We start from the raw sequence: 26,685 nt of genomic DNA on the forward strand, positions 1-26,685 counted from the left end.
CTCCTCTGTGATTCAGGTGGCAATTTTGGTCAGAATGGACTGGGAAATTAATGTTGACGTTTATAATACTGTAGGGTAAAAAACAGTTAGTTACATAATTTTAGCTTGTTTTTGTAATTTTTTTTTTTTTTTGTAAAAATTACAAAACCAAAATACTTGAGGGTGGTTTTGCCAAAACACGGGGGTCTGCGCACATCTCTAATAGAGATCTGCGGGTTCGGTTTTATTCAGTTTTACTCAGTTATGTTGGGATCTTAAAAATATCATTATATTGGCTGTTCAGCTCTATCATGTTTTGGATAACCAATAACATTAATCTGAACTTGCGCTAATTTGGTGAAAAGAACTGAACCAAACCCACACATCTCTATGAACACCCTGTGATTTGTGTTTTGTCAGTTGGTTCTCTAGATCTTTGCAATATGCACAATCTCTCTGCTGTATATTACTGTGGTATTTTATTTGTCCTGGCATAATAATTACAGTACAACCAAGTATGCTGGTGTTTTTCCTGGTGATTTAACTACTGGGCGCAGTATTTTGTAGGAACTGTTTTATTATGCATCATTAAATTGCACCAATATTTTCCACAGCACTTTACAAGCAGATTTTATGCAGGCACTTAGTTCTTGCTGTAGTAGAACTTTGCATGTATTGTAGGGAAGCTACTCTATGTCCTTTTTTCACTTTTCACATTTTTTTTTAGTCAAGCACCAATTAACTTAACATTGTGTTTTTGGAAGAAACCAATATAAATACAATATGCACTGTGCCGGTGACTCTGGGTCAGACCAAATCTGTGATGGCAGCCATTGTGCCATTATGTAATTGTATATGTTGAGCACTGGGAGAGAGATTCCTGGCTAAAGGGGAAGTTCTATGAAAGTAAAAACCACCATATTATTATCATTACCAGTTATTTATATAGCGCACATATTCCGCAGCGCTTTACAGACAATATTTGGCCATTCACATCAGTCCCTGTCCCAGTGGAGCTTACACTCTATATTCCCTATCACGTACACACATACACACTAGGGTTAATTGTGTTGGGAGCCAATTAACCTACCTGTATATTTTTGGAGTGTGGGAGGAAACCGGAGTACCCGTAGGAAACCCACACAGGCACAGGGTACAGAATATACAAACTCCACACAGTTACACAAGCACAGGGTACAGAATATACAAACTCCACACAGTTACACAAGCACAGGGTACAGAATATACAAACTCCACACAGTTACACAAGCACAGGGTACAGAATATACAAACTCCACACAGTTACACAAGCACAGGGTACAGAATATACAAACTCCACACAGTTAGGGCCGTGGTGGGATTCGAACCCATGACCTCAGTGCTGTGAGGCAGTAATGCTAACCATTACACCGTCTGTGCTACCCATAGAATTGTTCTGAATAAGGGTGACTGACATTTTAGTGCACCTTTGCTATGACCTTACTCTACAGCTTTGTTAAAAACAAAAATGTTTTGTGGTATCTCAAACTGCTAAATAATGTATGGCTAGACAGGACAAAAAAAAAGAAAGGCAAAGCACAGCATGTTTTTTCTTTCTGTCCCTTTAAGGTTTTTGCTGATATGTCCGAGGCATTGTCCCTGTGTGAACCTACCAATCTGTTACCTAGGAGACTGCAAGTCATTTTCCATAGATTATTTCTGCATTAACCAAAGTGTTAGAAGTTAATGAGGATTCCCCTTCATAACAGGTTTTAAGTGGACATTAGTGAACAAAGGAAGGAGTGCAGATCTCCTGCTGTGTAGATGTAAATAGTCCTATGTGTGTCAGAATCATGTTAAACCCCTTTCAGACAGAAAAACAAATTACCGGGTCAAATATTTCAACCAGGTAATTTGCTCATCAACACGGGTATTTCTTCTGTCTGAAAGGGTCAACCCGGGTTGAAAATCTCGGGACTTCGACCAAGGCATTTACCAAGGTCGGAGACCCGGGAATTTCGACCCGGGTTGACCCTTTCAGACAGAAGAAATACCCGTGTTGATCAGCAAATTACCGGGTTGAAATGTTTGACCCGGTAATTTGCTCTCCTGTCTGAAGGGGGGTGCAGGCAGGGACTAGCAAAACAACCCAGCACGTAAAAGCTGGGATTTTGGCTTTTTCATGTCTGAAAGTGGGATCGGTCTCACAATTTGGCAATGAGAATAGAATCGTTCACAGTTAAAATTGAAAGACCCCCTTTGCCGCTGTGGGCCGGATTCTGAGTCGGACGCAGCGGAGCCCGTGTATGCGGCTTTTGTCTGCTGGTTTATGCTAATACCAGTATAAGCCCTTATTTGGTGTATAGGAGTGCATATGAATGACTGGGACTGGAACTCCCACATTGTGCACTACAATCCCACTATGTACGTCTGTAGTCACAACCATCGGATGCAACATCGAAACTTGCACCAGGCCAGGCTGACTCCGTCAGAATATGGCCTCCAATGTATGCGAGTTCACAAGCCACTTCTGCGAGACCCCCGAGACACTACCGTAAGATGCGACATCTCTGTGCATCTGAAAAGACACCTCCATGGGACGGACATTTAACTTTAGTAGTAGTGCTCCCGCTAGGCTGCTTTAGCCGGGCGCCGTGACCTGCACGATTTTAAAAGTGCAAAATGTGCCCTGCCATTTTAGCTGTGCCCCGCTAAAACAGGCTGTCCCCCTGTTCCTTCCCCACCCACGGGCAGCAGTGTCCCGTGGGTTGCAAAAGTTGCTGTGACTGATCACCACCGGGTGAATCGATGCTCTCCAAGGTTGGCCACACCCCCTTTTCGGGAGCCCATACACCTTCGGCGAGCGCAGAGGATGCCCTACACGTGAGTCTACATCCTGCCCACATTCTAGTGGGAACACTAGACTCTGTGTATCTCAATTGATCCTGCTACTCTGTACACACACACCATGCAAAATCAAGCACAGTGCAACTTTTTAGATACTTAGACGCATGCACAGTTGAAAAACATTGACAAGTCGCATGATTACCAGTATTGCCTCAGAGACGGGCCTTTTGTATGCTGAATATTTAGCCAATCTTTTTTGCTATGAGCTGCTAGTGACACAGTTGATGATAAATGGAAGTGCGTCATAACAGAAATTTTACAGACCTGTAATTAGAAGGAACCATTATCTTTAACTTTTATGTACTAATGTCTCACCTCTTTTGCAAAAGAAGCCCCACCTAATTACTTTGGCGTTCTATACTATTTATTTATTACCAGTTATTTATATAGCGCACACACATTCCGCAGCGCTTTACAGAGAGTATTTGGCCATTCACATCAGTCCCTGCCCCAGTGGAGCTTACAGTCTATATTCCCTATCACATGCGCGCACACACAAGGGTTAATTTGTGTTGGGAGCCAACTAATCTACCTGTATATTTTTTGGAGTGTGGGAGGAAACCGGAGTACCTGGAGGAAACCCACGCAAGCACAGGGGTCACAGATCGAGCTGGCATTTCAACTCTGGTAGTGAGCAGGTTTGAAAACGAATACACAAGCTCCGCACTGGTAGGGCCGTGGTGGGAATCGAACCCATGACCTCAGTGCTGTGAGGCAGTAATGCTAACCATTACACCGTCTGTACTAGCTGACCTACTCAGCGTTGCCTAGGTTTAAATTATTAAGTTAGGCATCCCAGACCAATTGCCACCCCTTTGTGAAGTTTTCATCCAAATCCATCCAGTGAAAGGCCCAGAACAGGTTCCCTGGGTCAAAGTTCTGCCCAGCGTACACCAACAGGAGGTCCGACCAGGACCCTAGCCCACCTAAAACCTGGCCAGGATCCAACTGGACCACTTCATGTTGGTTCCATCCCAATTGGTGCAGGGGTGTCCAAATGCATAACCGGACAGAACAAATCAATGAATTTTATATGTAAGATTATTGTCATTGTAAAAAAAACAAAATGGCCGTTTTCTCATTGTTGAGCCATAATTCTGTGTACTTATACAAAATTAATTTCTACAATTTCTACTTGTTTTCTAGAAATGCCAATCTTGCCGCTCTGTAATACCCCTTTCACATTGCTATTGGCGGGTCGCACCCAGGATTTGTACACTCGTTGATCCTGGGTGCGACCCACCTGAGACCCCTTCCAGACTGGAGGCGTGACCCAGCACGAATGCCTGGTCGATGACGTCACCACCATCGCTGCTGAGCTGGCGCTAGGAGATGAGATCATCTGCAAGCGCTGGCTCTCCCTATGCAGTGAACGGGACCCGGGTTACCCATTCACACCGTACCACGAGCCGGGTTGAACTTGTTTTCAACCCTGCTCGCTACCCGAGTTGAAATGCCGGCTCGACCCGGGATAGTTCAACTGGGCTCTTTCACACTGCACAGTAACCCGGGCTGCTGCGCGCTCATGTACAATAATCCTGGTAACTTGATGGCAGTGTGAAAGGGGTATTAGTAACTAACGGAAAGTTTTGACTGAAAGAAGAAAGTGCTGATAAATAGTGCGCTGTAAAGAAATAGGATATGCTAGCAGGCAATATACAAAGGGATGTACATCCACAACCCAAAAACATGCAATAAGAAGTAAAATGTGTATATAATTCTGCGCTTCCTATATCCACATGTAAACCACTGTATAAGTAGAATCAGTGGATCATTTTTTTTCATTAAATTTACCTTTTTATCAAGGTTTTGCACTATTCTCTTTTTTCTGTTCTTGTATCTATCCACTGTTTGGGAGATACAACTGTTTCAGATCCAGGATCCAAACACCTGTGGAACATTTTTTCTAATACGGTACGGTAGACTTACCCTTAAAGAAGGATCTCTACTGGATTATATGTAATGTGACTTGATTAAATATGTTTTTCAGTGGTTTAATCCATCGATTCTACTTACACAGTGGATTACATGTGGAGATAGAAAGTGCAGAATTATATATACATTTTATTTCTTATAACGGAAACTTTGTTTTAATTGTTACAAATATCTGGTCGTGGATGAGCTGTTGCTGTGAACAGAGCAGATGCTTTGTTAATAGGGGACTCGTGATGAGGGATAGAGGCCCTGATTCAGAGCCGCTCGCAAGCGGCCCAATGTTTTTGTACTGTGCATGCGCCGCATCCAGTGTGCGCGTGCGTGAGCCCCGGTGACCGACTGAAGTTCAGTCGCTACGGGGCTCGCAACAAGACTGGACGGCTGTCGATGGTGAGTGACGGCTCGCCCCGTTTTGTGGGCGGTTAGGGGGGGTGGCTGGACAAACGCAGACGTTCCTTTAGGAACGCCTGGCGTTTGTTGGGAGGTCTTACTGACATCACTACTGATGTCAGTAGTGGACTTCCTGCTGTATTAGAGCAGGAAGTCCACTCGGCCTTGAGGCAGCCTAGACTCTACCGTAGGGTCTCGTCGCAAGGCCGATGGTCGCGATGGTGTACCGGCGGCTCGTACAAGCTGTGGGTTGTCTCCCACAGCTTTGCGAGCGGCTGGAGAACAAAAAAAAAAAAACGCCCACAAACCCAGCGAGCGGGTCTGAATCAGGGCCACAGTGTCACACGAATAACATCTCCTTAATCATTTTCTCTGTAACCAAAATAATGCCAAAATGAAATGGTCTATAAGGCTATGGCATCTCCAAATTGGAACCATTGCTACATTAATAAACACAACGTGGACCCCAAACCAAAATGGGGCTTATAGTTAAGCAGCGAGAATAGCTACAAAGCTCTTAAAGTTGTGCTCCCCAGCCAGTGTGTTGTAATACAAGCAGGGATATGTAAGAGGAATTTGGTTGTACAAGAGTCCTGAAAATGCAGGGATGATATTATTTAATTATTATTTTTATAATTAGTATGCTTTAAGTTCTATTTGAAATAATTGAATATTGTTGTTACACAAAATAATTCATATTTGGGTGTTTTTTTTAATGTGGTTTGTTTTTGATATGGACATAGTGCATTGTTTAAGGGGAAGAATTGGCCAACTTTGAGAGCAATTTGAAAATTCAGTAGTAATAACTACTGATATAAGACTATTTAGTAGTATGACAGAACAAGGAAAGTGTAAGCATTTGCTGTCCCTCACCTCTTCCCCAGACTGAACCGCTCCCAAAATAGGATTTCAGTGAGTTTAGGATAACCATGGTTTCTGGACTGCCTTCTATTACAATACATCTCTCGATAGGCTTGAAGGCCTTCCATTGAAGAAATCTACCAAATCATGGTTGGTTTAAAAATATTTTTCCACTGCTTTGATACTACAGGTGGTCGAATTTCTACCAGAAACTCCAGGTGCTCATATAGTCAATTGTAGAATAGCAAACAGACAACTAGCAGCTAGTGTGAGAAGTTTGGTGCAAAACTTCAGCTAAAACAAACTGTAAAACCAAAAAAGCTACACTCCGCCTAGTCACTTGCTGAATAGGAGTGTCAGTACATGAAGTGAATAAAAGCGTAAATTGCACAGAGAAACCATAAACAATGATTTATAAGGCAAATGCTTTTACTAATACGATTGGGATTAAAATATATAAAATATGCCAAGACTAAGTACTGACAATAATAAACAATATTATACAATGATATAAAGCTCAGTGTGATGGAAAAAGAAACATAAAATATAATATAGTTATATATTATACAAAGTGCGACCTCTTCCATAGGGGCATAGGTTCAGCGGCTCGATGCTGAGTCTATCGGCTGATATAGCAGGAGTTTTCCGGAGCAATTCGGAGCTGGCTGTGTCGCTGCAGGTAAGTTTAATTCCGTGCGTCTTCGGCTCCACTCTAGAGATAGCGGCATGAACTCTCCCGGTGATCTACAAGCAAACAGGTGTCGGGCTGCTAATGGGATGGAACAGCAGGTAATGACATCAATGCGTTTCGTCTCTGAACCACAGAGACTTTTTGAAGACTGCGAAAAAAAAGTGTCTCTGGTTCAGAGACGAAACCAGAGAGTGGAGCCGGAAACTCACGGGACTAAACTTACCTGCAGCGACACAGCCAGTTTCGAATTGCTCCGGAAAACTCCTGCTGCATCAGCCGCTAGACTCCGCATCGGGTCGCTGAACCTATGCCCCTACGGAAGAGGTAGCGCTCGAGGCTCCGGGACCCATCAAGTGCAGCTTGAGACAGCAGATTTCTGTTCTGGGACGCCAGGTCTCACTCCAAACACAGGTACCAATATCTAAAAAGACTGCTACTATCACTGATTTAATAACGGGTTTTATGTGCAGACATTTATAGATGGTGCTAATATCATTTAAAACGCACTTGGAAACCCACACTGGAAACCCCATTTATATTCAGAGATCCACATGTAGAGCTCAGTGGCACATCTAAGAACTTATTCTCCGATATATCAGAAGACCGCTTTCTTTTACTAACTATATTGTATTTTATGTTTATTTTTTCATTACTGTGTGAGCTTTATATCATTTGTATAATATTTATTATTGCCAGTGTTTTGAATTACATCTCCCATCCAGTCTCAACGTTATGCATCAAACAGTGGAGTAGTTGCCTAAAGCAACCGATCAGCGTCTAACTGCAATCTCAAATACTGTGATAAAGTGAAGAAGTTTCCCAAAGCACCCCATAAGCTTCTGTCATTTATCTAGCACTCACCGAGGCTTGATACATCTCACCCTTGAAGATGCAGTCTTGTCACAGAGCTTACAGTATAGAATGGGAAGCCATGTATTTATTACCAGTTATTTTATTACCAGTTAGTTATACAGCGTGCACACATTCCGCAGCGCTTTACAGAGAATATTTGGCCATTCACATCAGTCCCTGCCCCAGTGGAGCTTACAGTCTATATTCCCTATCACATGCGCGCACACACAAGGGTTAATTTGTGTTGGGAGCCAACTAATCTACCTGTATATTTTTTGGAGTGTGGGAGGAAACCGGAGTACCTGGAGGAAACCCACGCAAGCACAGGGGTCACAGATCGAGCTGGCATTTCAACTCTGGTAGTGAGCAGGTTTGAAAACGAATACACAAGCTCCGCACTGGTAGGGCCGTGGTGGGAATCGAACCCATGACCTCAGTGCTGTGAGGCAGTAATGCTAACCATTACACCGTCTGTACTAGCTGACCTACTCAGCGTTGCCTAGGTTTAAATTATTAAGTTAGGCATCCCAGACCAATTGCCACCCCTTTGTGAAGTTTTCATCCAAATCCATCCAGTGAAAGGCCCAGAACAGGTTCCCTGGGTCAAAGTTCTGCCCAGCGTACACCAACAGGAGGTCCGACCAGGACCCTAGCCCACCTAAAACCTGGCCAGGATCCAACTGGACCACTTCATGTTGGTTCCATCCCAATTGGTGCAGGGGTGTCCAAATGCATAACCGGACAGAACAAATCAATGAATTTTATATGTAAGATTATTGTCATTGTAAAAAAAACAAAATGGCCGTTTTCTCATTGTTGAGCCATAATTCTGTGTACTTATACAAAATTAATTTCTACAATTTCTACTTGTTTTCTAGAAATGCCAATCTTGCCGCTCTGTAATACCCCTTTCACATTGCTATTGGCGGGTCGCACCCAGGATTTGTACACTCGTTGATCCTGGGTGCGACCCACCTGAGACCCCTTCCAGACTGGAGGCGTGACCCAGCACGAATGCCTGGTCGATGACGTCACCACCATCGCTGCTGAGCTGGCGCTAGGAGATGAGATCATCTGCAAGCGCTGGCTCTCCCTATGCAGTGAACGGGACCCGGGTTACCCATTCACACCGTACCACGAGCCGGGTTGAACTTGTTTTCAACCCTGCTCGCTACCCGAGTTGAAATGCCGGCTCGACCCGGGATAGTTCAACTGGGCTCTTTCACACTGCACAGTAACCCGGGCTGCTGCGCGCTCATGTACAATAATCCTGGTAACTTGATGGCAGTGTGAAAGGGGTATTAGTAACTAACGGAAAGTTTTGACTGAAAGAAGAAAGTGCTGATAAATAGTGCGCTGTAAAGAAATAGGATATGCTAGCAGGCAATATACAAAGGGATGTACATCCACAACCCAAAAACATGCAATAAGAAGTAAAATGTGTATATAATTCTGCGCTTCCTATATCCACATGTAAACCACTGTATAAGTAGAATCAATGGATCATTTTTTTTCATTAAATTTACCTTTTTATCAAGGTTTTGCACTATTCTCTTTTTTCTGTTCTTGTATCTATCCACTGTTTGGGAGATACAACTGTTTCAGATCCAGGATCCAAACACCTGTGGAACATTTTTTCTAATACGGTACGGTAGACTTACCCTTAAAGAAGGATCTCTACTGGATTATATGTAATGTGACTTGATTAAATATGTTTTTCAGTGGTTTAATCCATCGATTCTACTTACACAGTGGATTACATGTGGAGATAGAAAGTGCAGAATTATATATACATTTTATTTCTTATAACGGAAACTTTGTTTTAATTGTTACAAATATCTGGTCGTGGATGAGCTGTTGCTGTGAACAGAGCAGATGCTTTGTTAATAGGGGACTCGTGATGAGGGATAGAGGCCCTGATTCAGAGCCGCTCGCAAGCGGCCCAATGTTTTTGTACTGTGCATGCGCCGCATCCAGTGTGCGCGTGCGTGAGCCCCGGTGACCGACTGAAGTTCAGTCGCTACGGGGCTCGCAACAAGACTGGACGGCTGTCGATGGTGAGTGACGGCTCGCCCCGTTTTGTGGGCGGTTAGGGGGGGTGGCTGGACAAACGCAGACGTTCCTTTAGGAACGCCTGGCGTTTGTTGGGAGGTCTTACTGACATCACTACTGATGTCAGTAGTGGACTTCCTGCTGTATTAGAGCAGGAAGTCCACTCGGCCTTGAGGCAGCCTAGACTCTACCGTAGGGTCTCGTCGCAAGGCCGATGGTCGCGATGGTGTACCGGCGGCTCGTACAAGCTGTGGGTTGTCTCCCACAGCTTTGCGAGCGGCTGGAGAACAAAAAAAAAAAAACGCCCACAAACCCAGCGAGCGGGTCTGAATCAGGGCCACAGTGTCACACGAATAACATCTCCTTAATCATTTTCTCTGTAACCAAAATAATGCCAAAATGAAATGGTCTATAAGGCTATGGCATCTCCAAATTGGAACCATTGCTACATTAATAAACACAACGTGGACCCCAAACCAAAATGGGGCTTATAGTTAAGCAGCGAGAATAGCTACAAAGCTCTTAAAGTTGTGCTCCCCAGCCAGTGTGTTGTAATACAAGCAGGGATATGTAAGAGGAATTTGGTTGTACAAGAGTCCTGAAAATGCAGGGATGATATTATTTAATTATTATTTTTATAATTAGTATGCTTTAAGTTCTATTTGAAATAATTGAATATTGTTGTTACACAAAATAATTCATATTTGGGTGTTTTTTTTAATGTGGTTTGTTTTTGATATGGACATAGTGCATTGTTTAAGGGGAAGAATTGGCCAACTTTGAGAGCAATTTGAAAATTCAGTAGTAATAACTACTGATATAAGACTATTTAGTAGTATGACAGAACAAGGAAAGTGTAAGCATTTGCTGTCCCTCACCTCTTCCCCAGACTGAACCGCTCCCAAAATAGGATTTCAGTGAGTTTAGGATAACCATGGTTTCTGGACTGCCTTCTATTACAATACATCTCTCGATAGGCTTGAAGGCCTTCCATTGAAGAAATCTACCAAATCATGGTTGGTTTAAAAATATTTTTCCACTGCTTTGATACTACAGGTGGTCGAATTTCTACCAGAAACTCCAGGTGCTCATATAGTCAATTGTAGAATAGCAAACAGACAACTAGCAGCTAGTGTGAGAAGTTTGGTGCAAAACTTCAGCTAAAACAAACTGTAAAACCAAAAAAGCTACACTCCGCCTAGTCACTTGCTGAATAGGAGTGTCAGTACATGAAGTGAATAAAAGCGTAAATTGCACAGAGAAACCATAAACAATGATTTATAAGGCAAATGCTTTTACTAATACGATTGGGATTAAAATATATAAAATATGCCAAGACTAAGTACTGACAATAATAAACAATATTATACAATGATATAAAGCTCAGTGTGATGGAAAAAGAAACATAAAATATAATATAGTTATATATTATACAAAGTGCGACCTCTTCCATAGGGGCATAGGTTCAGCGGCTCGATGCTGAGTCTATCGGCTGATATAGCAGGAGTTTTCCGGAGCAATTCGGAGCTGGCTGTGTCGCTGCAGGTAAGTTTAATTCCGTGCGTCTTCGGCTCCACTCTAGAGATAGCGGCATGAACTCTCCCGGTGATCTACAAGCAAACAGGTGTCGGGCTGCTAATGGGATGGAACAGCAGGTAATGACATCAATGCGTTTCGTCTCTGAACCACAGAGACTTTTTGAAGACTGCGAAAAAAAAGTGTCTCTGGTTCAGAGACGAAACCAGAGAGTGGAGCCGGAAACTCACGGGACTAAACTTACCTGCAGCGACACAGCCAGTTTCGAATTGCTCCGGAAAACTCCTGCTGCATCAGCCGCTAGACTCCGCATCGGGTCGCTGAACCTATGCCCCTACGGAAGAGGTAGCGCTCGAGGCTCCGGGACCCATCAAGTGCAGCTTGAGACAGCAGATTTCTGTTCTGGGACGCCAGGTCTCACTCCAAACACAGGTACCAATATCTAAAAAGACTGCTACTATCACTGATTTAATAACGGGTTTTATGTGCAGACATTTATAGATGGTGCTAATATCATTTAAAACGCACTTGGAAACCCACACTGGAAACCCCATTTATATTCAGAGATCCACATGTAGAGCTCAGTGGCACATCTAAGAACTTATTCTCCGATATATCAGAAGACCGCTTTCTTTTACTAACTATATTGTATTTTATGTTTATTTTTTCATTACTGTGTGAGCTTTATATCATTTGTATAATATTTATTATTGCCAGTGTTTTGAATTACATCTCCCATCCAGTCTCAACGTTATGCATCAAACAGTGGAGTAGTTGCCTAAAGCAACCGATCAGCGTCTAACTGCAATCTCAAATACTGTGATAAAGTGAAGAAGTTTCCCAAAGCACCCCATAAGCTTCTGTCATTTATCTAGCACTCACCGAGGCTTGATACATCTCACCCTTGAAGATGCAGTCTTGTCACAGAGCTTACAGTATAGAATGGGAAGCCATGTATTTATTACCAGTTATTTTATTACCAGTTAGTTATACAGCGTGCACACATTCCGCAGCGCTTTACAGAGAATATTTGGCCATTCACATCAGTCCCTGCCCCAGTGGAGCTTTACAATCTATTCCCTAACACATGCTCACACACATACACACTAGCTTAATTTTTGTTGGGAGCCAATTAACCTACCTGTATATTTTTGGAGTGTGGGTGGAAACCTGAGTACCCAGAAGAAACCCACGCAGGCACAAGGAGAATGTACAAACTCCACACAGTTGGGGGGCCGTAGTGGGATTTGAACTCGCAACCTCAGTGCTGTGAAGCAGTAATGCTAACCATTACACCATCTGTGCTTCCCAAAATGTATCTACTTGTATGTTAATTTACAGCATGTAATTTGAGAGGGAACTTAATACTTCCGAAGTGTCTGAAAGTAATGTCAGGACCACCACATACGAAGAGTCACAAACCTCACCTTAGTCACCTGCAACTAAGAGGGCAATTACATCTTTGGCGGGTCTTTTTTTTTTTTGGAGTAAGATACCAGTCCATAAACTGTTTATAGGTACATAATAAAAACTTAAGCAGTGTCTTCCTGGACTCCTAATCACTCCCGCGGGGTAAGCTCGGAGCCTACCAATTTTTCCCATTTCTTCCTGTAGGCTGATTAAGGGGTCTGTTTACTAAGCAGTGTTAGGATACAGCGTTAAAAGTGATAAGGTTCCAGCCAATCAGCTCCTAACTGCCATCTCACAGGCTGTGTTCGAAAAATGGCAGTTGGGAGCGGATTGGCTTTTCACTCTGTCTCCTAACTGCTTAGTAAATAGACCCCTTAGATCCTAAAGTAGGATTTTGAGATGATGTCTCTTCATGCCTCCATGTGGGTGATTCAATTGTTATGGGCTTCTCCCCGCTGGGCGTATACAAATAGGCGCCCAACGGAGCAATTAAATTATTTCTCAGTTCGGGAGCCCATAAGTATTTACCGTGCCTAAAAGCACCAGTTAGGGCACCCAAAACAAGAGTTTGCACTAATTTCTTCTTGCACCTCAGGAGGCCGCGAGAAGTGTGTCCCCCGCGGCTTTAAGGCACGTAGCGGCCGGTGCCCAAATCGGTTGAAATCCCCCCCTCCCCCCATGTGCAAAGAACAATTAATGTTCATTCTAGCACCCTGCACCTGTCACAGCCCTTGCAGTTCCTCTTTCCTGACTGGTGTGTTGCTCTCTGCTCTGGTGCTTCTAGCACACACTGGTCTGTATCTCAGCAGTTTGTTGCATTAGTTGAGTGATCTAGAACACCAGGGAAGAGGGCGACACCCCAGCCAGGAAAGGGGAACTGCACGGGGTGTGACAGGTGCAGGGCGTTAGATTGAACACTAGCAATCATAACATGAACCAAACACTCCACATATCCCAGGATGTCTATTGGAATCATACTAAACATCACTAAGTGTTAGCAGAGAGTTTGTTTTGTGAACATTTATAATTAAACTTTACTGAAATAGGAGCCTTCAGAAAAGGTGGTTGAGGTAATATTACTACTGAGACTCCAGATCTACATGACTGTCTCATTGTACTATGCTGCACAGTGATATGTCTGCTCTGAAAATTCAGGCATAGAGTTGCCTAGCTCTACACCAGGGGTATTCATGCAGTTCATCCCAGCATGCAAAGCCACAGTTTTGATAATGGAGCATGCTAATACTGTGACGGGACATGCTGGGATATGTAGTTCCACAGCAGCTGGAAGACCGCATGTTGAATGCCTCTACACCATCCCCGGGATCGATTATATACTACAAATTATATATCCATTCAGAATGTTGACATGGACATCATGCCGACATACACTAGTGTTCCCGCTAGAAAGCCAGCAGGGCGCTGGGGATGCCGGCCGGGAGCTTCTGCGTGCACCAAAGGGGGTGTGGCCGATCGGGGAGGGGACATGTCCTTGTGACTCCCCCAATTCGGCACACTTGGCTGTGTGCCCAACACTTACAGAGGTGCTGGGCTTCCCCCAAGCTCTCCCCTCGTGGTAAATAGATGCTGTGCACATGCGGACTGTGATCGGTCACTGCTCAGAGCAGGCTGTTTTAACGGGGTTCCGCTAAAAGGGTAGGGCACATTTTGCTCTTTTAAAATCGGGCAGGGTGCGGTACCCTGCTAAGACAGCCTGGCGGGAACACTGATACATAATGCTTTACTACCAATAGCGGATTTTACCCCCAGTAAAATCAGCCCTCCCAGAGACTGCACTGATTACACTGTGACTGGCAGTGGCTTACCATTGGAATCACTTCCTGCCAGTCACTCACAGGATAGGTAGCCCCAGGGGGAGGTGTATTTCTCCCCCCCTGTGACTGCCAGTCCAGGCTGTGATTAGCAGAGTGGCTTCCAGTGGAAGCCGCGGCACTGTCTCTCGAGCTGTTCTACACGGCTTCTAGGGGCTGCAGCTGATGCAGTCCCTAGAGACCGGTGTTATGTGCATGCGCAGCGCCACTTGTGAGCATGCACTGATCTTGGCGCCTGCCGCGTCCCGACCGGCGAGACCAGCAGCAGCTCCACTCATGCAAGAGGGTAAGAGCCGCTGCTGATAATGTCTGTACGTTTTAGTGCTAGGGCTAGGTTAGGGCACGGGTTCTCAAACTCCGTCCTCATGACCCCAAACAGTGCATGTTTTCCAGGTCTCCTAACAGAATTACAAGTGAAATAATTATCTCCACCTGTGGCTCTTTTAAAATGTCAGTGAGTAATGACTGCACCTGTGCACCTGCTGGGTAACCTGGAAAACGTGACCTGTGTGGGGTCCTGAGGACCGAGTTTGAGAACCACTGGGTACGGCTTAAATAGTGAACCAATGCTGTATGTAGACACCCATGTCTTATGGGTTACTGTATTGATTAGATTGGAAATTCTGTGGAGTTGGTGAAAGGCAATTAAGGCATGATATAACAAATATGTATGTAAAACAGAATGGATAATGATGGAGACACATTATTCTCCTACACTTCTAGACTTTCAATAGTCCCATTGAAGGACACTAGCCATCTTTTTGCGGGAGTTATTGGTTACTGGTAAGGATAGTCATGTGAAAATGAAAGTAAACCCTCTTTAAATCGGGCATATTTAACAATCAACTAGTCCTGACGTTTGATAAATGTAATCTTGTGGCAATTAAACCATAACAATTTTACTTTTGCCATAATTTTTTCTAGAAAAATAAGTATGTGAAGAACCCAGATGTGTGTACATAGTATATACACCAGTGTACTTGAAGTCATTGTTTTCTCTCAGTTGATTGATCTTTAAGGGCATTTGTTTATGCACAGTCCTCTTCACACCTTGCCACAGCGTCTCAGTGGTGGTGATGATGCCTGGACTTTGACTTAAACCTGAAGTCAATACTTCCCCGGGATAGCTCCACATCGGAAGAGCAGTCACAGTAGGCAGGTAATCATGTATACCAGCGTTAAAAATAAATAAACAATGCCGGTATGAATACGAATAGAGGTGTATCGCTTGCTTGATTCACACCGCCCTTTTTTAGGGTCACCTGCTTCTCCGAGATTAGCAACGGTCTTGAATGTTCTAAATTGTAATTATTTTTTTAAACTTAAGGATATTTTATGGGCCAGGCTTTAGAGTTTTACTACAAAACACAAGTACTGAAAAACTTCATAAAATCTATAAATTTTTTTTCAGTACTTAAAATAAAATTGTGTACAGCGTAGCATCAGGGACTTATTAGAGTTTAGCGATTGCGTTTTATAACCCTTTTCAGATAAATGAACTACAGAAATGTCTTCTCTGAGATCCATGCAGATGTATTTTTTCCTTCACCTAGTGTTAATACAAAGCAAACTACCTAAGCTCCTGCTTTATGCAGGTGCAGTACCACTTTTTGATGATCAAATAATGAGGTACACTTAATTAGGAGTACCTGACTGGTATTACCCTCTTCTATTGATGGGGAACCCATTAGGGGATAATTACCTTTTCACACATGTTGTCTTAATTTTTATTTTTTTCTGTGGCACTGTAAAATCTGCTATTGGTTGTTTGTGATGAATTAAAATTCATGACCAAAGTTTAGGACTTGGTGAATAGAAGATGATTGTTAATTGTTCCCTCATCCTTGGAAACCCTAATTTGAAAAGATTGTGTATTTGTCCTTCAGGCGATTGTATATTTATGTTGTTGTTTTAATTAGTATATTTCTTATCCTCCAATTGATGTTTAGCTTTAGTTGTTGTTTAAGTAAATATGTTGAGATAGCACCAAGAAATTGTACAGTTGCTTCTGTAGAAATTAGTTTTGCATTCATGAGCAAGGTTAATGAGTAAAGTTTTGTTGTTGGGTGAAGAAGACTTTTGCACTTTGGACGTAATCGAGGATTGGTGTGAACCAGTATGCTTAATGTTTTTACCTACTTGTAAAGCCACATAAGTGCAGAATACTTGCATATATAACTTTGCCCATTAAGATCTGCATGCATAAAAAAAATATATATTTTTTTCTTAACTAGATTAAATGTTAGAGAAAGTCTAGTATTGGCAATTGTAATCCAATTTGATTGGTCTTAAGAGTGTGTCTTGCAAAATTTTTTTGCTAATTAGAGCAACAGGGTAGTCTTCTAATGGGCACATTGGGGGAGATTCAGTTCGGCATGAATGGAATAGTGCTAGGAAGGAGCTCCCAGAGCTATTCAATTTAGCTGTTTAGTCAGACTAATGATTTCTCCTCTCACCCTCCTGAGGGTGCAAAGAGAAATCCAAGTAAAGTGCCAGCCGCGAGGCTGTTTTCCAGGCTTAGTGCGGCGTCAGCCTCGTGGCTGGCACTTTTTCATGACTAAACACCCAGGTTAAGCCGCGAGAGCCGGCATTCTCTGACTTAACTACTTCCCGACAAAGTAAACACCGCAGTGAATTGAATAGCTCTGGGAGCTCCCTCCCGGCGCTATTCAAAGGTCACTGAATGGAGGCAGTGGGATGCAAGAGAGGCTGCCTGCACAAGAGGACATAACCAGCATTTATTTGATTGGTTCTAAATTTATCAAATTGGGAAACAGGAGGCCCCTATGCTGGGATGTCACTGTTGGCTCACCATCTCCTTTGTAATGTTATTTGGGCATCCGTTCCAGGAAAAACGTGCGAGAGTAGATAGGATTGATGGTGAGCTTCTATTTGACGGCCGCCTCAAAACATTTTGACCCGCACCACATGAGAGCAAATCGAACACCTACTTTTGTCATGCATGAGTCCAAAAAGATATAAGTAGACTTGCAGTGCATTAGTATTGTGCATTATGGTATTCCTATGTAATACACTATGAAGACGGGTTTAGAATGCCTTTAGTGATCGTGGTATTATCAGTGGTTATTTGGAGGCACCCATGAGTAGGGCTGTAGGGAAATGATTTGCTCTTCTCAAACACAGCGGGCGGAGTCACGCATCTCCGCATGCGGTCACATTAAGGGAATTTTAGCAGACTTTGCGCCGCACTGTAACGGACATAAGCATCCTTGCGTTACTTCGGATGAGATGGACCGGCCATTTCTCTGCGGCCGCTTAATGCATGTAACTGGGCAACAATAGAAACGCATGCAAAAGAAATTTTTTGGGGGGGGTGTCATGGGCACGTAGTGTCTAGCCAGCGTAGCGTCTTAATCTGAGTTATGTTTCTGCCGTGGCAAGGTTTGTTTTCAGACGGATCTTTTGCACCTATCGTCGGGTACATGTAAGTAGTGATACTAATGATGGCGGTAGCGTCTGCGAACAGAAATAGTGTGGTGCCAAAACATACTCGCGTTAAGATGTTCGTATAGTCGCATTAGCATTCCGTTGGCAATATATTCGCATTCCCGAATGCGGCCGTTTATGGAGCTGCAGGCAAATTTGATCGGGCCCAGTACATCAAGTTGGTCAAAAAACATGGCTGGCGGCTTATATGCAGTTCACATCCCATCTGGGTTACATGGGAGGGCCTGTTTAAAGATGACCGATTACAAAGGCATATTGAGGCCAACCTCCATCTGATTTATCAGCCTTGCTGACAACAATTCTGATAAAGAAGATTGGATTATTCTGTGCTGCTATTGATATTTTGAGGCCATCCACTTGGTGATATTGGGACAATTGTGACCAGATTGTCAATGGATAAGGAAAGTGAATATTATCTTCACTCTTATTTTTATAAGTGTGTCTTTATAGACGTCTTTGTCTTCTCCCAGAATTCATGTTTACCGGCCATTGGTCTGTTTGTGATATTTGTGCACTGAGGTTGTGGCACAAACAGAATTTTGCAGCTGCAAAGCTTTTTATTGCTTTTAGTTTTTTTTATTACTTTGATGTAGTATGCAGTGTATGTTCCTTCAGCTCCTCACAAATAGGAACCCTATACTGCAGGTTTTGCATTTATCACATGTTTAGCTGTTCATTAGTGTATTTATCAGTATTACAAGGTGAACTTAGCATTGCTGCATACCCGTTTCAACAGAGCCGTAACTAGACTTTTTGGTGCCCTGGGCAGAAAGAGCATTGGTGCCCCCCTCCTATTTTCAAGGGCTACTTGTAGCGTATATGCAGCAAATATCAGCAGGGGGGAGGTCCATGTATGTACCCTGCGCCAGCAGCTGAACTCATTGGCAAGGGTAATCGAGGCGCGCTGGTAACACCTGGATGTGACTGAGAGTGCATGGGGAAGTGGTCAAATGGACGGGGAGTCAGCTAGGGAGGAGATAGGGCTGGCTAGGAGATGCCAAAAATAAAAGTAAAGGAAGCAACAAGTGAGAGTGATTATAAACAGAAAAATGGACATGCCCGAGCAGCGCCCCCTGCCCTTCGGTGCCATGGCACATGTCGCAGCACCCTAGTTACGGCCCTGCGTTTCAATAGTCAGAATAAAGCTTTCAATTTTAGTTCTTTATAAATTGCCCATTTTTTACAAAGTCTTGTACAGTGGCGCTGTACGAACTCAGGTGCCCTACAGCAGGGGAGGCCCCCATAACTGTTACTGCTGCTGCAATATTTCCAGCAACGTCTTCAGAAAACAGAAAGATGGCCCATGTGTGGATGATGGCAAAGGCACTGGCACAGTGTCAGTCTTTGGTATGTCCTGTGCTGGTGCCATCTTTCTGAAGACCACACTGGAAAGATGGCGGCACTAGCAGCAAGAATAGTGGGAAAGGGCCTTCCATTATTGATACGCTACTGACCACATATTTATACAGATGTGTCCTTGCACATCTTTGCTGCCGTTGCGCTAAAAAGACGCTCCCGACGCTCCTGGTCAGTGAGACTCTGCTAATGCCGGGCGTCTAAAGCTGGGTACACACTATACAGATATATCTGCAGATGATGGCTGTTCGTACAAACTGAAAAACCATCATCTGTGTCTGCCGGCGGTCAGGCGGCGTGTCCCGCCCCCCTCCTCTCGGCTGCCGCTGTGTGTACGGGAGGTCTGCCGACCGCCCTTACACACCTGCCGATGGACAGATATGTCTGCAGATATATCTGTCCATCGGCTGTGCAGCACAGCCAATGCGATATGTCAGTGAACGGCGACGTTCATCGACGTATCACGGGTACGTACTGCCCGACGGGCACCAGATACATTGGCCAATCAATTGATTGGCCAATGTATCTGTCAGGGTGTACCCAGCTGTAGATGCATTTTCCGCAGAAAAAGATGCATAAAAGTCGCAATGCAATGTGACTAGGATGCACCAACAGACTGAGCTGATTAATTTGATATGTGACACTTGTATATCTGTGTGCGACTGAGTCTCTGAATCTGTATACGAAGTGCTACAATGTAGCAGCCTCAACTTTTTTCATTCTGTTTCGTTGTGGCTCATATACAGATTCATTCACACACATACAAGTGTTGCATAAGAAATTAATCAGCAGAGTCTACCGATGCGTCCTAGTTGCGCCGTATTTCGACTTGGATGCATTTTTGGCAAAAAAAATATGCCTGACTCTAGCAGAGTAGCACGAAGCCTGGCGGCTCGCTCACGCCAGGCAAGTCACACTGCATGGTGTATTGTGGCTAGATGTATGAGGACACAGCTGTATTATGGTGGTCTTTGCACTTTCACAAGCCCCGTGTTCATCAGACCCCCCAGAGTAGTTTAACAATGTATCATTGAAGCATTGGCAGACAGTCTTATCTTTGGTTTGGTGTCTTACTTTGACATAACTTGCCTTTTTACGTGTCCGGAGCAGGGATATAGGGAAAGCATTTGCTGTTCTCAAACACAGTAGGCTGAGTCACGCAGATGTCCTACTATGCAGAGCAGCGGTGTCAGAGTGCCCCTCGCCGCCCCCCAACCTCCCGCCCGCGGGACACTGCAGACCTGTGAGTGGAACAGCAGGACAGTGCCCAAAATGCAGGACTGTCCCGCTGAAATAGGGACAGTTGGGAGGTATGATAGCAGCAAACCCGCTTCTGCCTATCATTTTATAGAATTTATTTGAGAAATGCTAGCTGGAAGCTGATTGGTTGCTATAGGAACTTCTCCACATGTGCCTATCTTCACTATTTAGAATGTTTTGATACTTTTTCCCCTTGATGCTCATTTTACTGATGTCGTCAATATACCTATTGTTCTTTATTTGCAACAGATAGGGGCTCCTTATTCCTCCCCCTAACTTCATAGAACGCCTTTCAGCAGTGTTTGATTAGACCCCAGCACCGTGAGTTTCTGTTCTGTTCATCTGCCATCTCTTGTAACCCGTTGCTGTTTCAATGTTCTTGTTTAGTCAGAATAGATTGATTTAAGTTAATAGCAGGATCTATACTTGTGTGTAAATTAAATGGTGACAAAATGTGCTCTTGGCGACCTAGACCTAAGGTAGACAGCTTGTGACTCTACTCTCCAACTGTACCTCAAGATTTGAGCCCCATCCCCCACACACCCTGTAAAATTGGTTGTGCATGCTGAAATGATTCTAGTTTATTGGCTTGGCTTAAAGTGCCAAGTACTCTAATTGCATGGATAATCTGTAGGATGCTATTTTGCCAAGTGAATAACCCAGAGTAACTCTTGGTGGTCAGGTTGCCTCCATTCTGGGGGGATTATGACTTATTAGCCGCCAGAAGCTGTTTTTTTTTTCAAAAATACCACGTTTGCCTCCTCACAGGCCAGCACAGACGGTGGATCTGCCGGGGCGCTGACTCCGCAGCACGTACGCGCTCACTCCTCCCCAGCCTCCCTGCAGCTTGGCGCGGTTTCTCCGGGTGCGCTTTCACCGCAAGGAGTGGTTTCTGCTCAAGGACCTGCCCCACCAGGCCAGCATCATCGGCAGTCTTCCTTTGAAATCCCGGATGATGTCCCCCTGCCTCCGGGATGGGAGATGGCAAAAACTCCATCAGGACAAAGATATTTTCTGAAGTGAGTCACTGTCTAATGCATTTTAAGTACAGTTTCTCATGGCAATAATATCTACGCACATAGTTGCATGCGTGGTTTTGGTTTTTATTTTTCCAGTGAACGATTCTTTTTCTTTCTTTTTTTTTTTTTATATATTTTTTTTAAGGTTATTCTTATTTTAAATTGCAGTTTATGTGTTATGTCTTTATTCTTGTAATTACTCACCGTGACCGTTTGAAATGTTTTTTTTTATCTTGTTTGTTTTTTTACCTTTTCATGGATTTGTGTTCTGTCTTTGCAAGTTGTATTAACAGAGCACTTGTTAGAATGGTGATGAGATCTGCTATAGTGAGCCTGAACACATTTCAAAATAATGCAGTTAGAGCCGTCTTATGACATTCACATGCTCATATGTAATTTCCAACATGCAACAAACATTCTATAGACCCAGCAAATGAAGGCTTATAGTTCAATATATTAACGGTTGTCCTAGTAAAGAGCACCTTGCACCTGTCTACTAATGATTTACATACAGGTAGAGATGCAGAGCCATACGTTTTAGAACCTGGTTGAACTTATTATATTATTACCATCATTCTCATCCTCCTAATACGTAGCTCTACATTAAGTAGATAATAAAAAAGAATAAATAATATATGATGACATGATACAGAAGGTAAATATGTCCCGGTCCAAATGATTATACAATCTAGGAGGTTTGGGGAGCTCATCATTTTAAAGTCGACTTGATACCTTACATATTGTGGAGGCGGCCATTTTGTATACTGAACCACTAATTCATAAAGTGACTGCCAATCTATTCACCAGCAATATTTTTATAGGAATACTCATTGGGAAGATTCAGAATAAATAAAACCTAATGAAGGTGCTTCCAGAGGCGTAGTGGAAGCAACTGTAAGGCAGGGCGCATCTACTAGCCAAAGCTAATGAAATAACAGCGCTAAAAAGCTAATGGCTTGGTAAAACAGCCTATATATTATGTAGTAGAGAACCATACATCCAAAAACAGTACAATGTATACCAAATAAGAATAAAATGTATCCTATAATAACAAGGGAGCAGTCACTGGAGATGAGCATAATCCAATAAAGTAATCACTGTGAATATATGGATTTGACCCAAATAGGTTGTGAAGTTCCAAGTCTCATATAGTGGACTGAAGGTCAAGTTGGATGGTAATTCGCTCGATTTTTAGCGCTGTTATTTAATTTATTTTTATCCTTGTGAAGATTGGTTATTCTTGAAGCAAAATGACTGCCTCCATTATATGATTATATGTAGAAGAGTACACTCGGGGCAATTGAGTGGTTTTTAGCTCCCATCTAAACTGCACCGGATCTATTCAGTTGTCTGTGCGACCAGTCCCTTTCTACCGCGAGAATGTACAGGATTAGCTGCCTTAAGCAGCCTCTCGCGTGCTAAGTGCCAGGCGCTCTTACAGCTATGACCTGCCCGGCACTCGCGGCCAGCCCCAAAGCTTTATTTTACGTGGATTTCTGAGGTGCGAGCAGAGATCCTAGAGAAGTGCAGCCTCAGGGATGATGAGCAAACAATTGAATAGCTGCTATGCAGTTTAGACAGGAAGTCCAAACCTTTGTATCACCACCTTAATTTAAGGCAAATTTGGAATATTTGGCGTTCTTTAAAAAAAAATATTAATAAAAAAAATAAATAAAAAAAAAAATATATATATATATCTATCTAAAAAAAATATATAATGTTATGACTGTATCATAGCTTTGCAGCCTATTGCCTGTAGAAGTGCACATATTGATTTTTTCCTCCTTTTTTTTTTTTTTTGTGGTGCCCTGGTTTCCATATTAATGGCTCATGTTTCACTGAGAACAATGAGGACTCTTTAGACTGTAAAGTACACACAAGTCTGGCAAGCTCATCTGCAGGAACGTTTGTTCTCCAGCAGACATCCGAAGTAAATGATTGAAATGGCTGCTAGCTGTGAAGGATCAGGCCTGATTGAGAAAAGGCCTGGATATAAACTAGGTTGTTAAGCAAAATAAAGGCTGCTTTTTAAATCTCTCCCTGCTGGGATCACATGCTGACCTGCAGAGCAACTTAACCCTTCCGAGCCCGGGTAGAGACTTTGCTGTTGGTGCAATTAAGGGCAAATTATCCACGCCGAAAGGAAACAATCTGCTTGATGTAGGGAGAATGTCAATGAAATGTAATCAGCAGTGCAGGATGTCACAGCCTGTGGTATTTTCTGAGATACTTTTAGGTTATTCGTTCTGGAAACTCCTAAATGTGTAGATTTCTAGGACATGCTTACTGCAAATAGAGGCTCATCTGTGAATTTTTAGTTAAGCTTTTCCAGTAAAAATATCATTTTTTTCCGTATCCACCAGTATGCAATTCTGCTCTGCTTCCCCAGTCTTGGTCTTCAAGTGTATCCACATCAGTTAAGTCCGTGGCAACTGTGGACCCTGCCGTGTTTCTAGGGGCCAATGACCCACTTTTTTAGCTTAAAGCTGCCCATCCAGTAGCAGACCTCAAAACAACTGCACGATTACGACATTGTTTGTCAGTCTGTGCTGTGCTTACACTGAGCGAGCAGTCGTTCAGTGTAGGCACAAAAATAATCTGCAAACATGCTGAACCAGACGTATCTTCAGGTTGTCCAGCATGTTTGCCCGATGATAGATGTCTAAACAACCAGCGGGAGCACGCATCGCTGGTTGTTTTAGACATTTTTGTAAACAATCTGCAAACGATTATCGAACGATAATGATATTGTTCAATCGCTCAATTTAATCGCCTAGTGGATGGGCACCTTTAGTGTATGATGCCAAAACTTTGCACGCTCCAATACTATTGAGCAAGGATTCCCGCTTAGGGATGTTGGACATTTGCACCACCTGATATTGAAATACACTGTCGGGGAAGCTTGTGTTGAACTTGTATACTATTGTGCACACAACACACATGCGCTTTTGGCTCTTCCATGAAAATGCAGAACTTGCAATAGTTTGAATTGCAACATATGTGACACCTGCATAGTTACTCAGCAAATGTGTCTCTCTGTTACTAGCACTGATTTATCTGATCTCTCTGGCTGATCGGTAAACCTAGACTTTCCGTAGTGTTCTGTTGGTAGGTGGCTCTCCTGGCATCCTCACTTGTTCGGGAGTGGTGACGTCATAGCTATCACACTCCTCATACCAACTCTTCTAGGTCTTATCTGTGGTGCTAATGCCCAACTAAGGGGTATATTTTCTAAAGTGCGGGTTCTTAGAAGTGGAAATGTTGCCCAGAGCAACCAATCAGATTCTAGCTATTATCTCAAAGAAGGTACTAACTAAATGACACGTATAATCTGATTGGTTGCTATGGGCAACATCGTCATTTCTAAAAACCCGCAGTTTAGTAAATATACCACTTGTTCTCTACCATGTACGTCTTTTGTCTGAGACAGCCAGCTGTGATACCACGACTCATTAACATGGGAAACCAGGGGATGGTGAGTACTAATCCTGGGGAATGCCTCTACACTTCCAGCCATCCATAAGAAGGATCCAGTTATGAGGAATATTGATCCCATCTTTACACTATCAACACTAGTGACAAAAAGGAACATTCAACTCAACTATAGCAATTGTCACTATTACACTACTTTAAGTTCTTTTCTGTTTGCAAGGATTTTAAGGCCCAACGAGGGAGTACTATATATATTGTTGTGCTCTCCTTTGCCAAGTTGGGTTTCAAGCTGGCCACACATGGCGTAAACCTCCAATTCACACGGTAAGTGCGCGATATCTGTTGTAATCACAGCCTCTATGGCCAACAGTGAGGGCCACCTCAAAACAGCCTAAAATAACCCCCAATTACCTGATACGCTGCTAAATATGTGTGAAATGTAATTGTTAATTCACAGCTTGTGGTGACGTCCTACCCCAGTCACTGGATGTTTGTGTCATTCTTTATTGCATGATGCACTTACAGTAATCCTGCTTTACCAAGGATACATGAGTAGTTCTATGTCAGGAAATGACTTGTTACAATGTATCACAATAAATCTATTAATCCCGCAGTGACCGTGGTAACTTGCTTTAGTGTCTTTTTGTTTTATTTATTTCTGGTTTTTATTGTTCTGGGGGTTTAGAGGTAACTTCTTTGCATAAAATGTCTGTTTATTTGTAGTTTTTTTTACACTAACACTTTTTGTAGACTTTATATAGAACAAACAGTTTGAAGTAGTTTTATTCAATAAGATGATGCACGTAGCTTGGCTTTTGCAAATGGCAACCAATTAAACCTATGCTTTCATTAGTGGAATAGGTGAGTCAAATATATAAGTACAGGTAAAGGGCAGAGTTAATGGAAGTGACATTAATTTGTAATTTTGACCAAATAAAGACATGTTCATTTGATGAGAAAATGCCAGCTATTATTATTATTATTTAACTATAAACTTCAGCTACTTAGTCCATTTTTTTGGGGACACTATTTGGTCTTTAGTATAATGGATGCAATGACGATATCTACTTTAAATATAATAGTTATAGGAATAAATGTATAACAGAGGTACATTGCTATCCAAAAGCGTAATAAATTATAAGCAGGGTATGATTATGGTCCAACAAATTATAACCATTGCCTTAAAATTCAAAAACTTTATTACGTTTTCATATTTTAGAAATTCCTCCATGTATATACAATTCATATTGGACATAGAACGTTCTGTCGTTAATATGATGGCAAATCAACTGTGTTAAAAATCTTTACAGCCCTACTTTTGCCTATAACGTGTACCCAGGTATACGTGTAAATCGCCACCATTTTAGAAAGTGCCTACTTTATTTGCATTCTGTTTTTTTCAGTTTTAAAGGATTTTTACTAGAAGTATGAGCAGGTTGGTGTCAAAGATCTGGTTCTCTGGCTGCTTTGGCCACGTGGAACAAACTCTGTCAAATGTAGTGCAAGATTTATGAGCACCGAGCCAGTAGTGTGAGAGTTTGTCCCTACACAGTGATTTTGTAGTCAGAAGAGTGCAGCCTACTCAGTCACTAGGAACTGGTGACCTCACTAGAGCATAGGAGTATTAGAAGCTGGTTCCCAAAGAATGATTGCAGCTTAAGCCTTTGGTAACCATGGGCTGTATAAATTCTACAGTGCATAGTACTTTTCAGCAGGGCTGGTTTAT

The 26,685-nt window shown here is 42.9% G+C and overlaps 1 protein-coding gene across 4 annotated transcripts in view; it reads left to right on the plus strand.

The window, feature by feature from the left end:
- The window catches only part of YAP1 (Yes1 associated transcriptional regulator), a 97,229-nt gene that overhangs the window by 3,717 nt on the left and 66,827 nt on the right, over positions 1–26,685 (plus strand). For all 4 annotated transcript variants that reach the window (XM_088456642.1, XM_088456643.1, XM_088456644.1 and 1 more), the window contains exon 2: positions 21,277–21,527. In XM_088456642.1, coding sequence (XP_088312768.1) covers positions 21,277–21,527 — 251 coding nt within the window. The remainder of the gene's footprint in view (positions 1–21,276; positions 21,528–26,685) is intronic.

Source organism: Taudactylus pleione, unplaced genomic scaffold (genome assembly GCF_031769625.1).
Source record: "Taudactylus pleione unplaced genomic scaffold, aTauple2 ptg000711l, whole genome shotgun sequence".
NCBI lineage: Eukaryota > Metazoa > Chordata > Amphibia > Anura > Myobatrachidae > Taudactylus > Taudactylus pleione.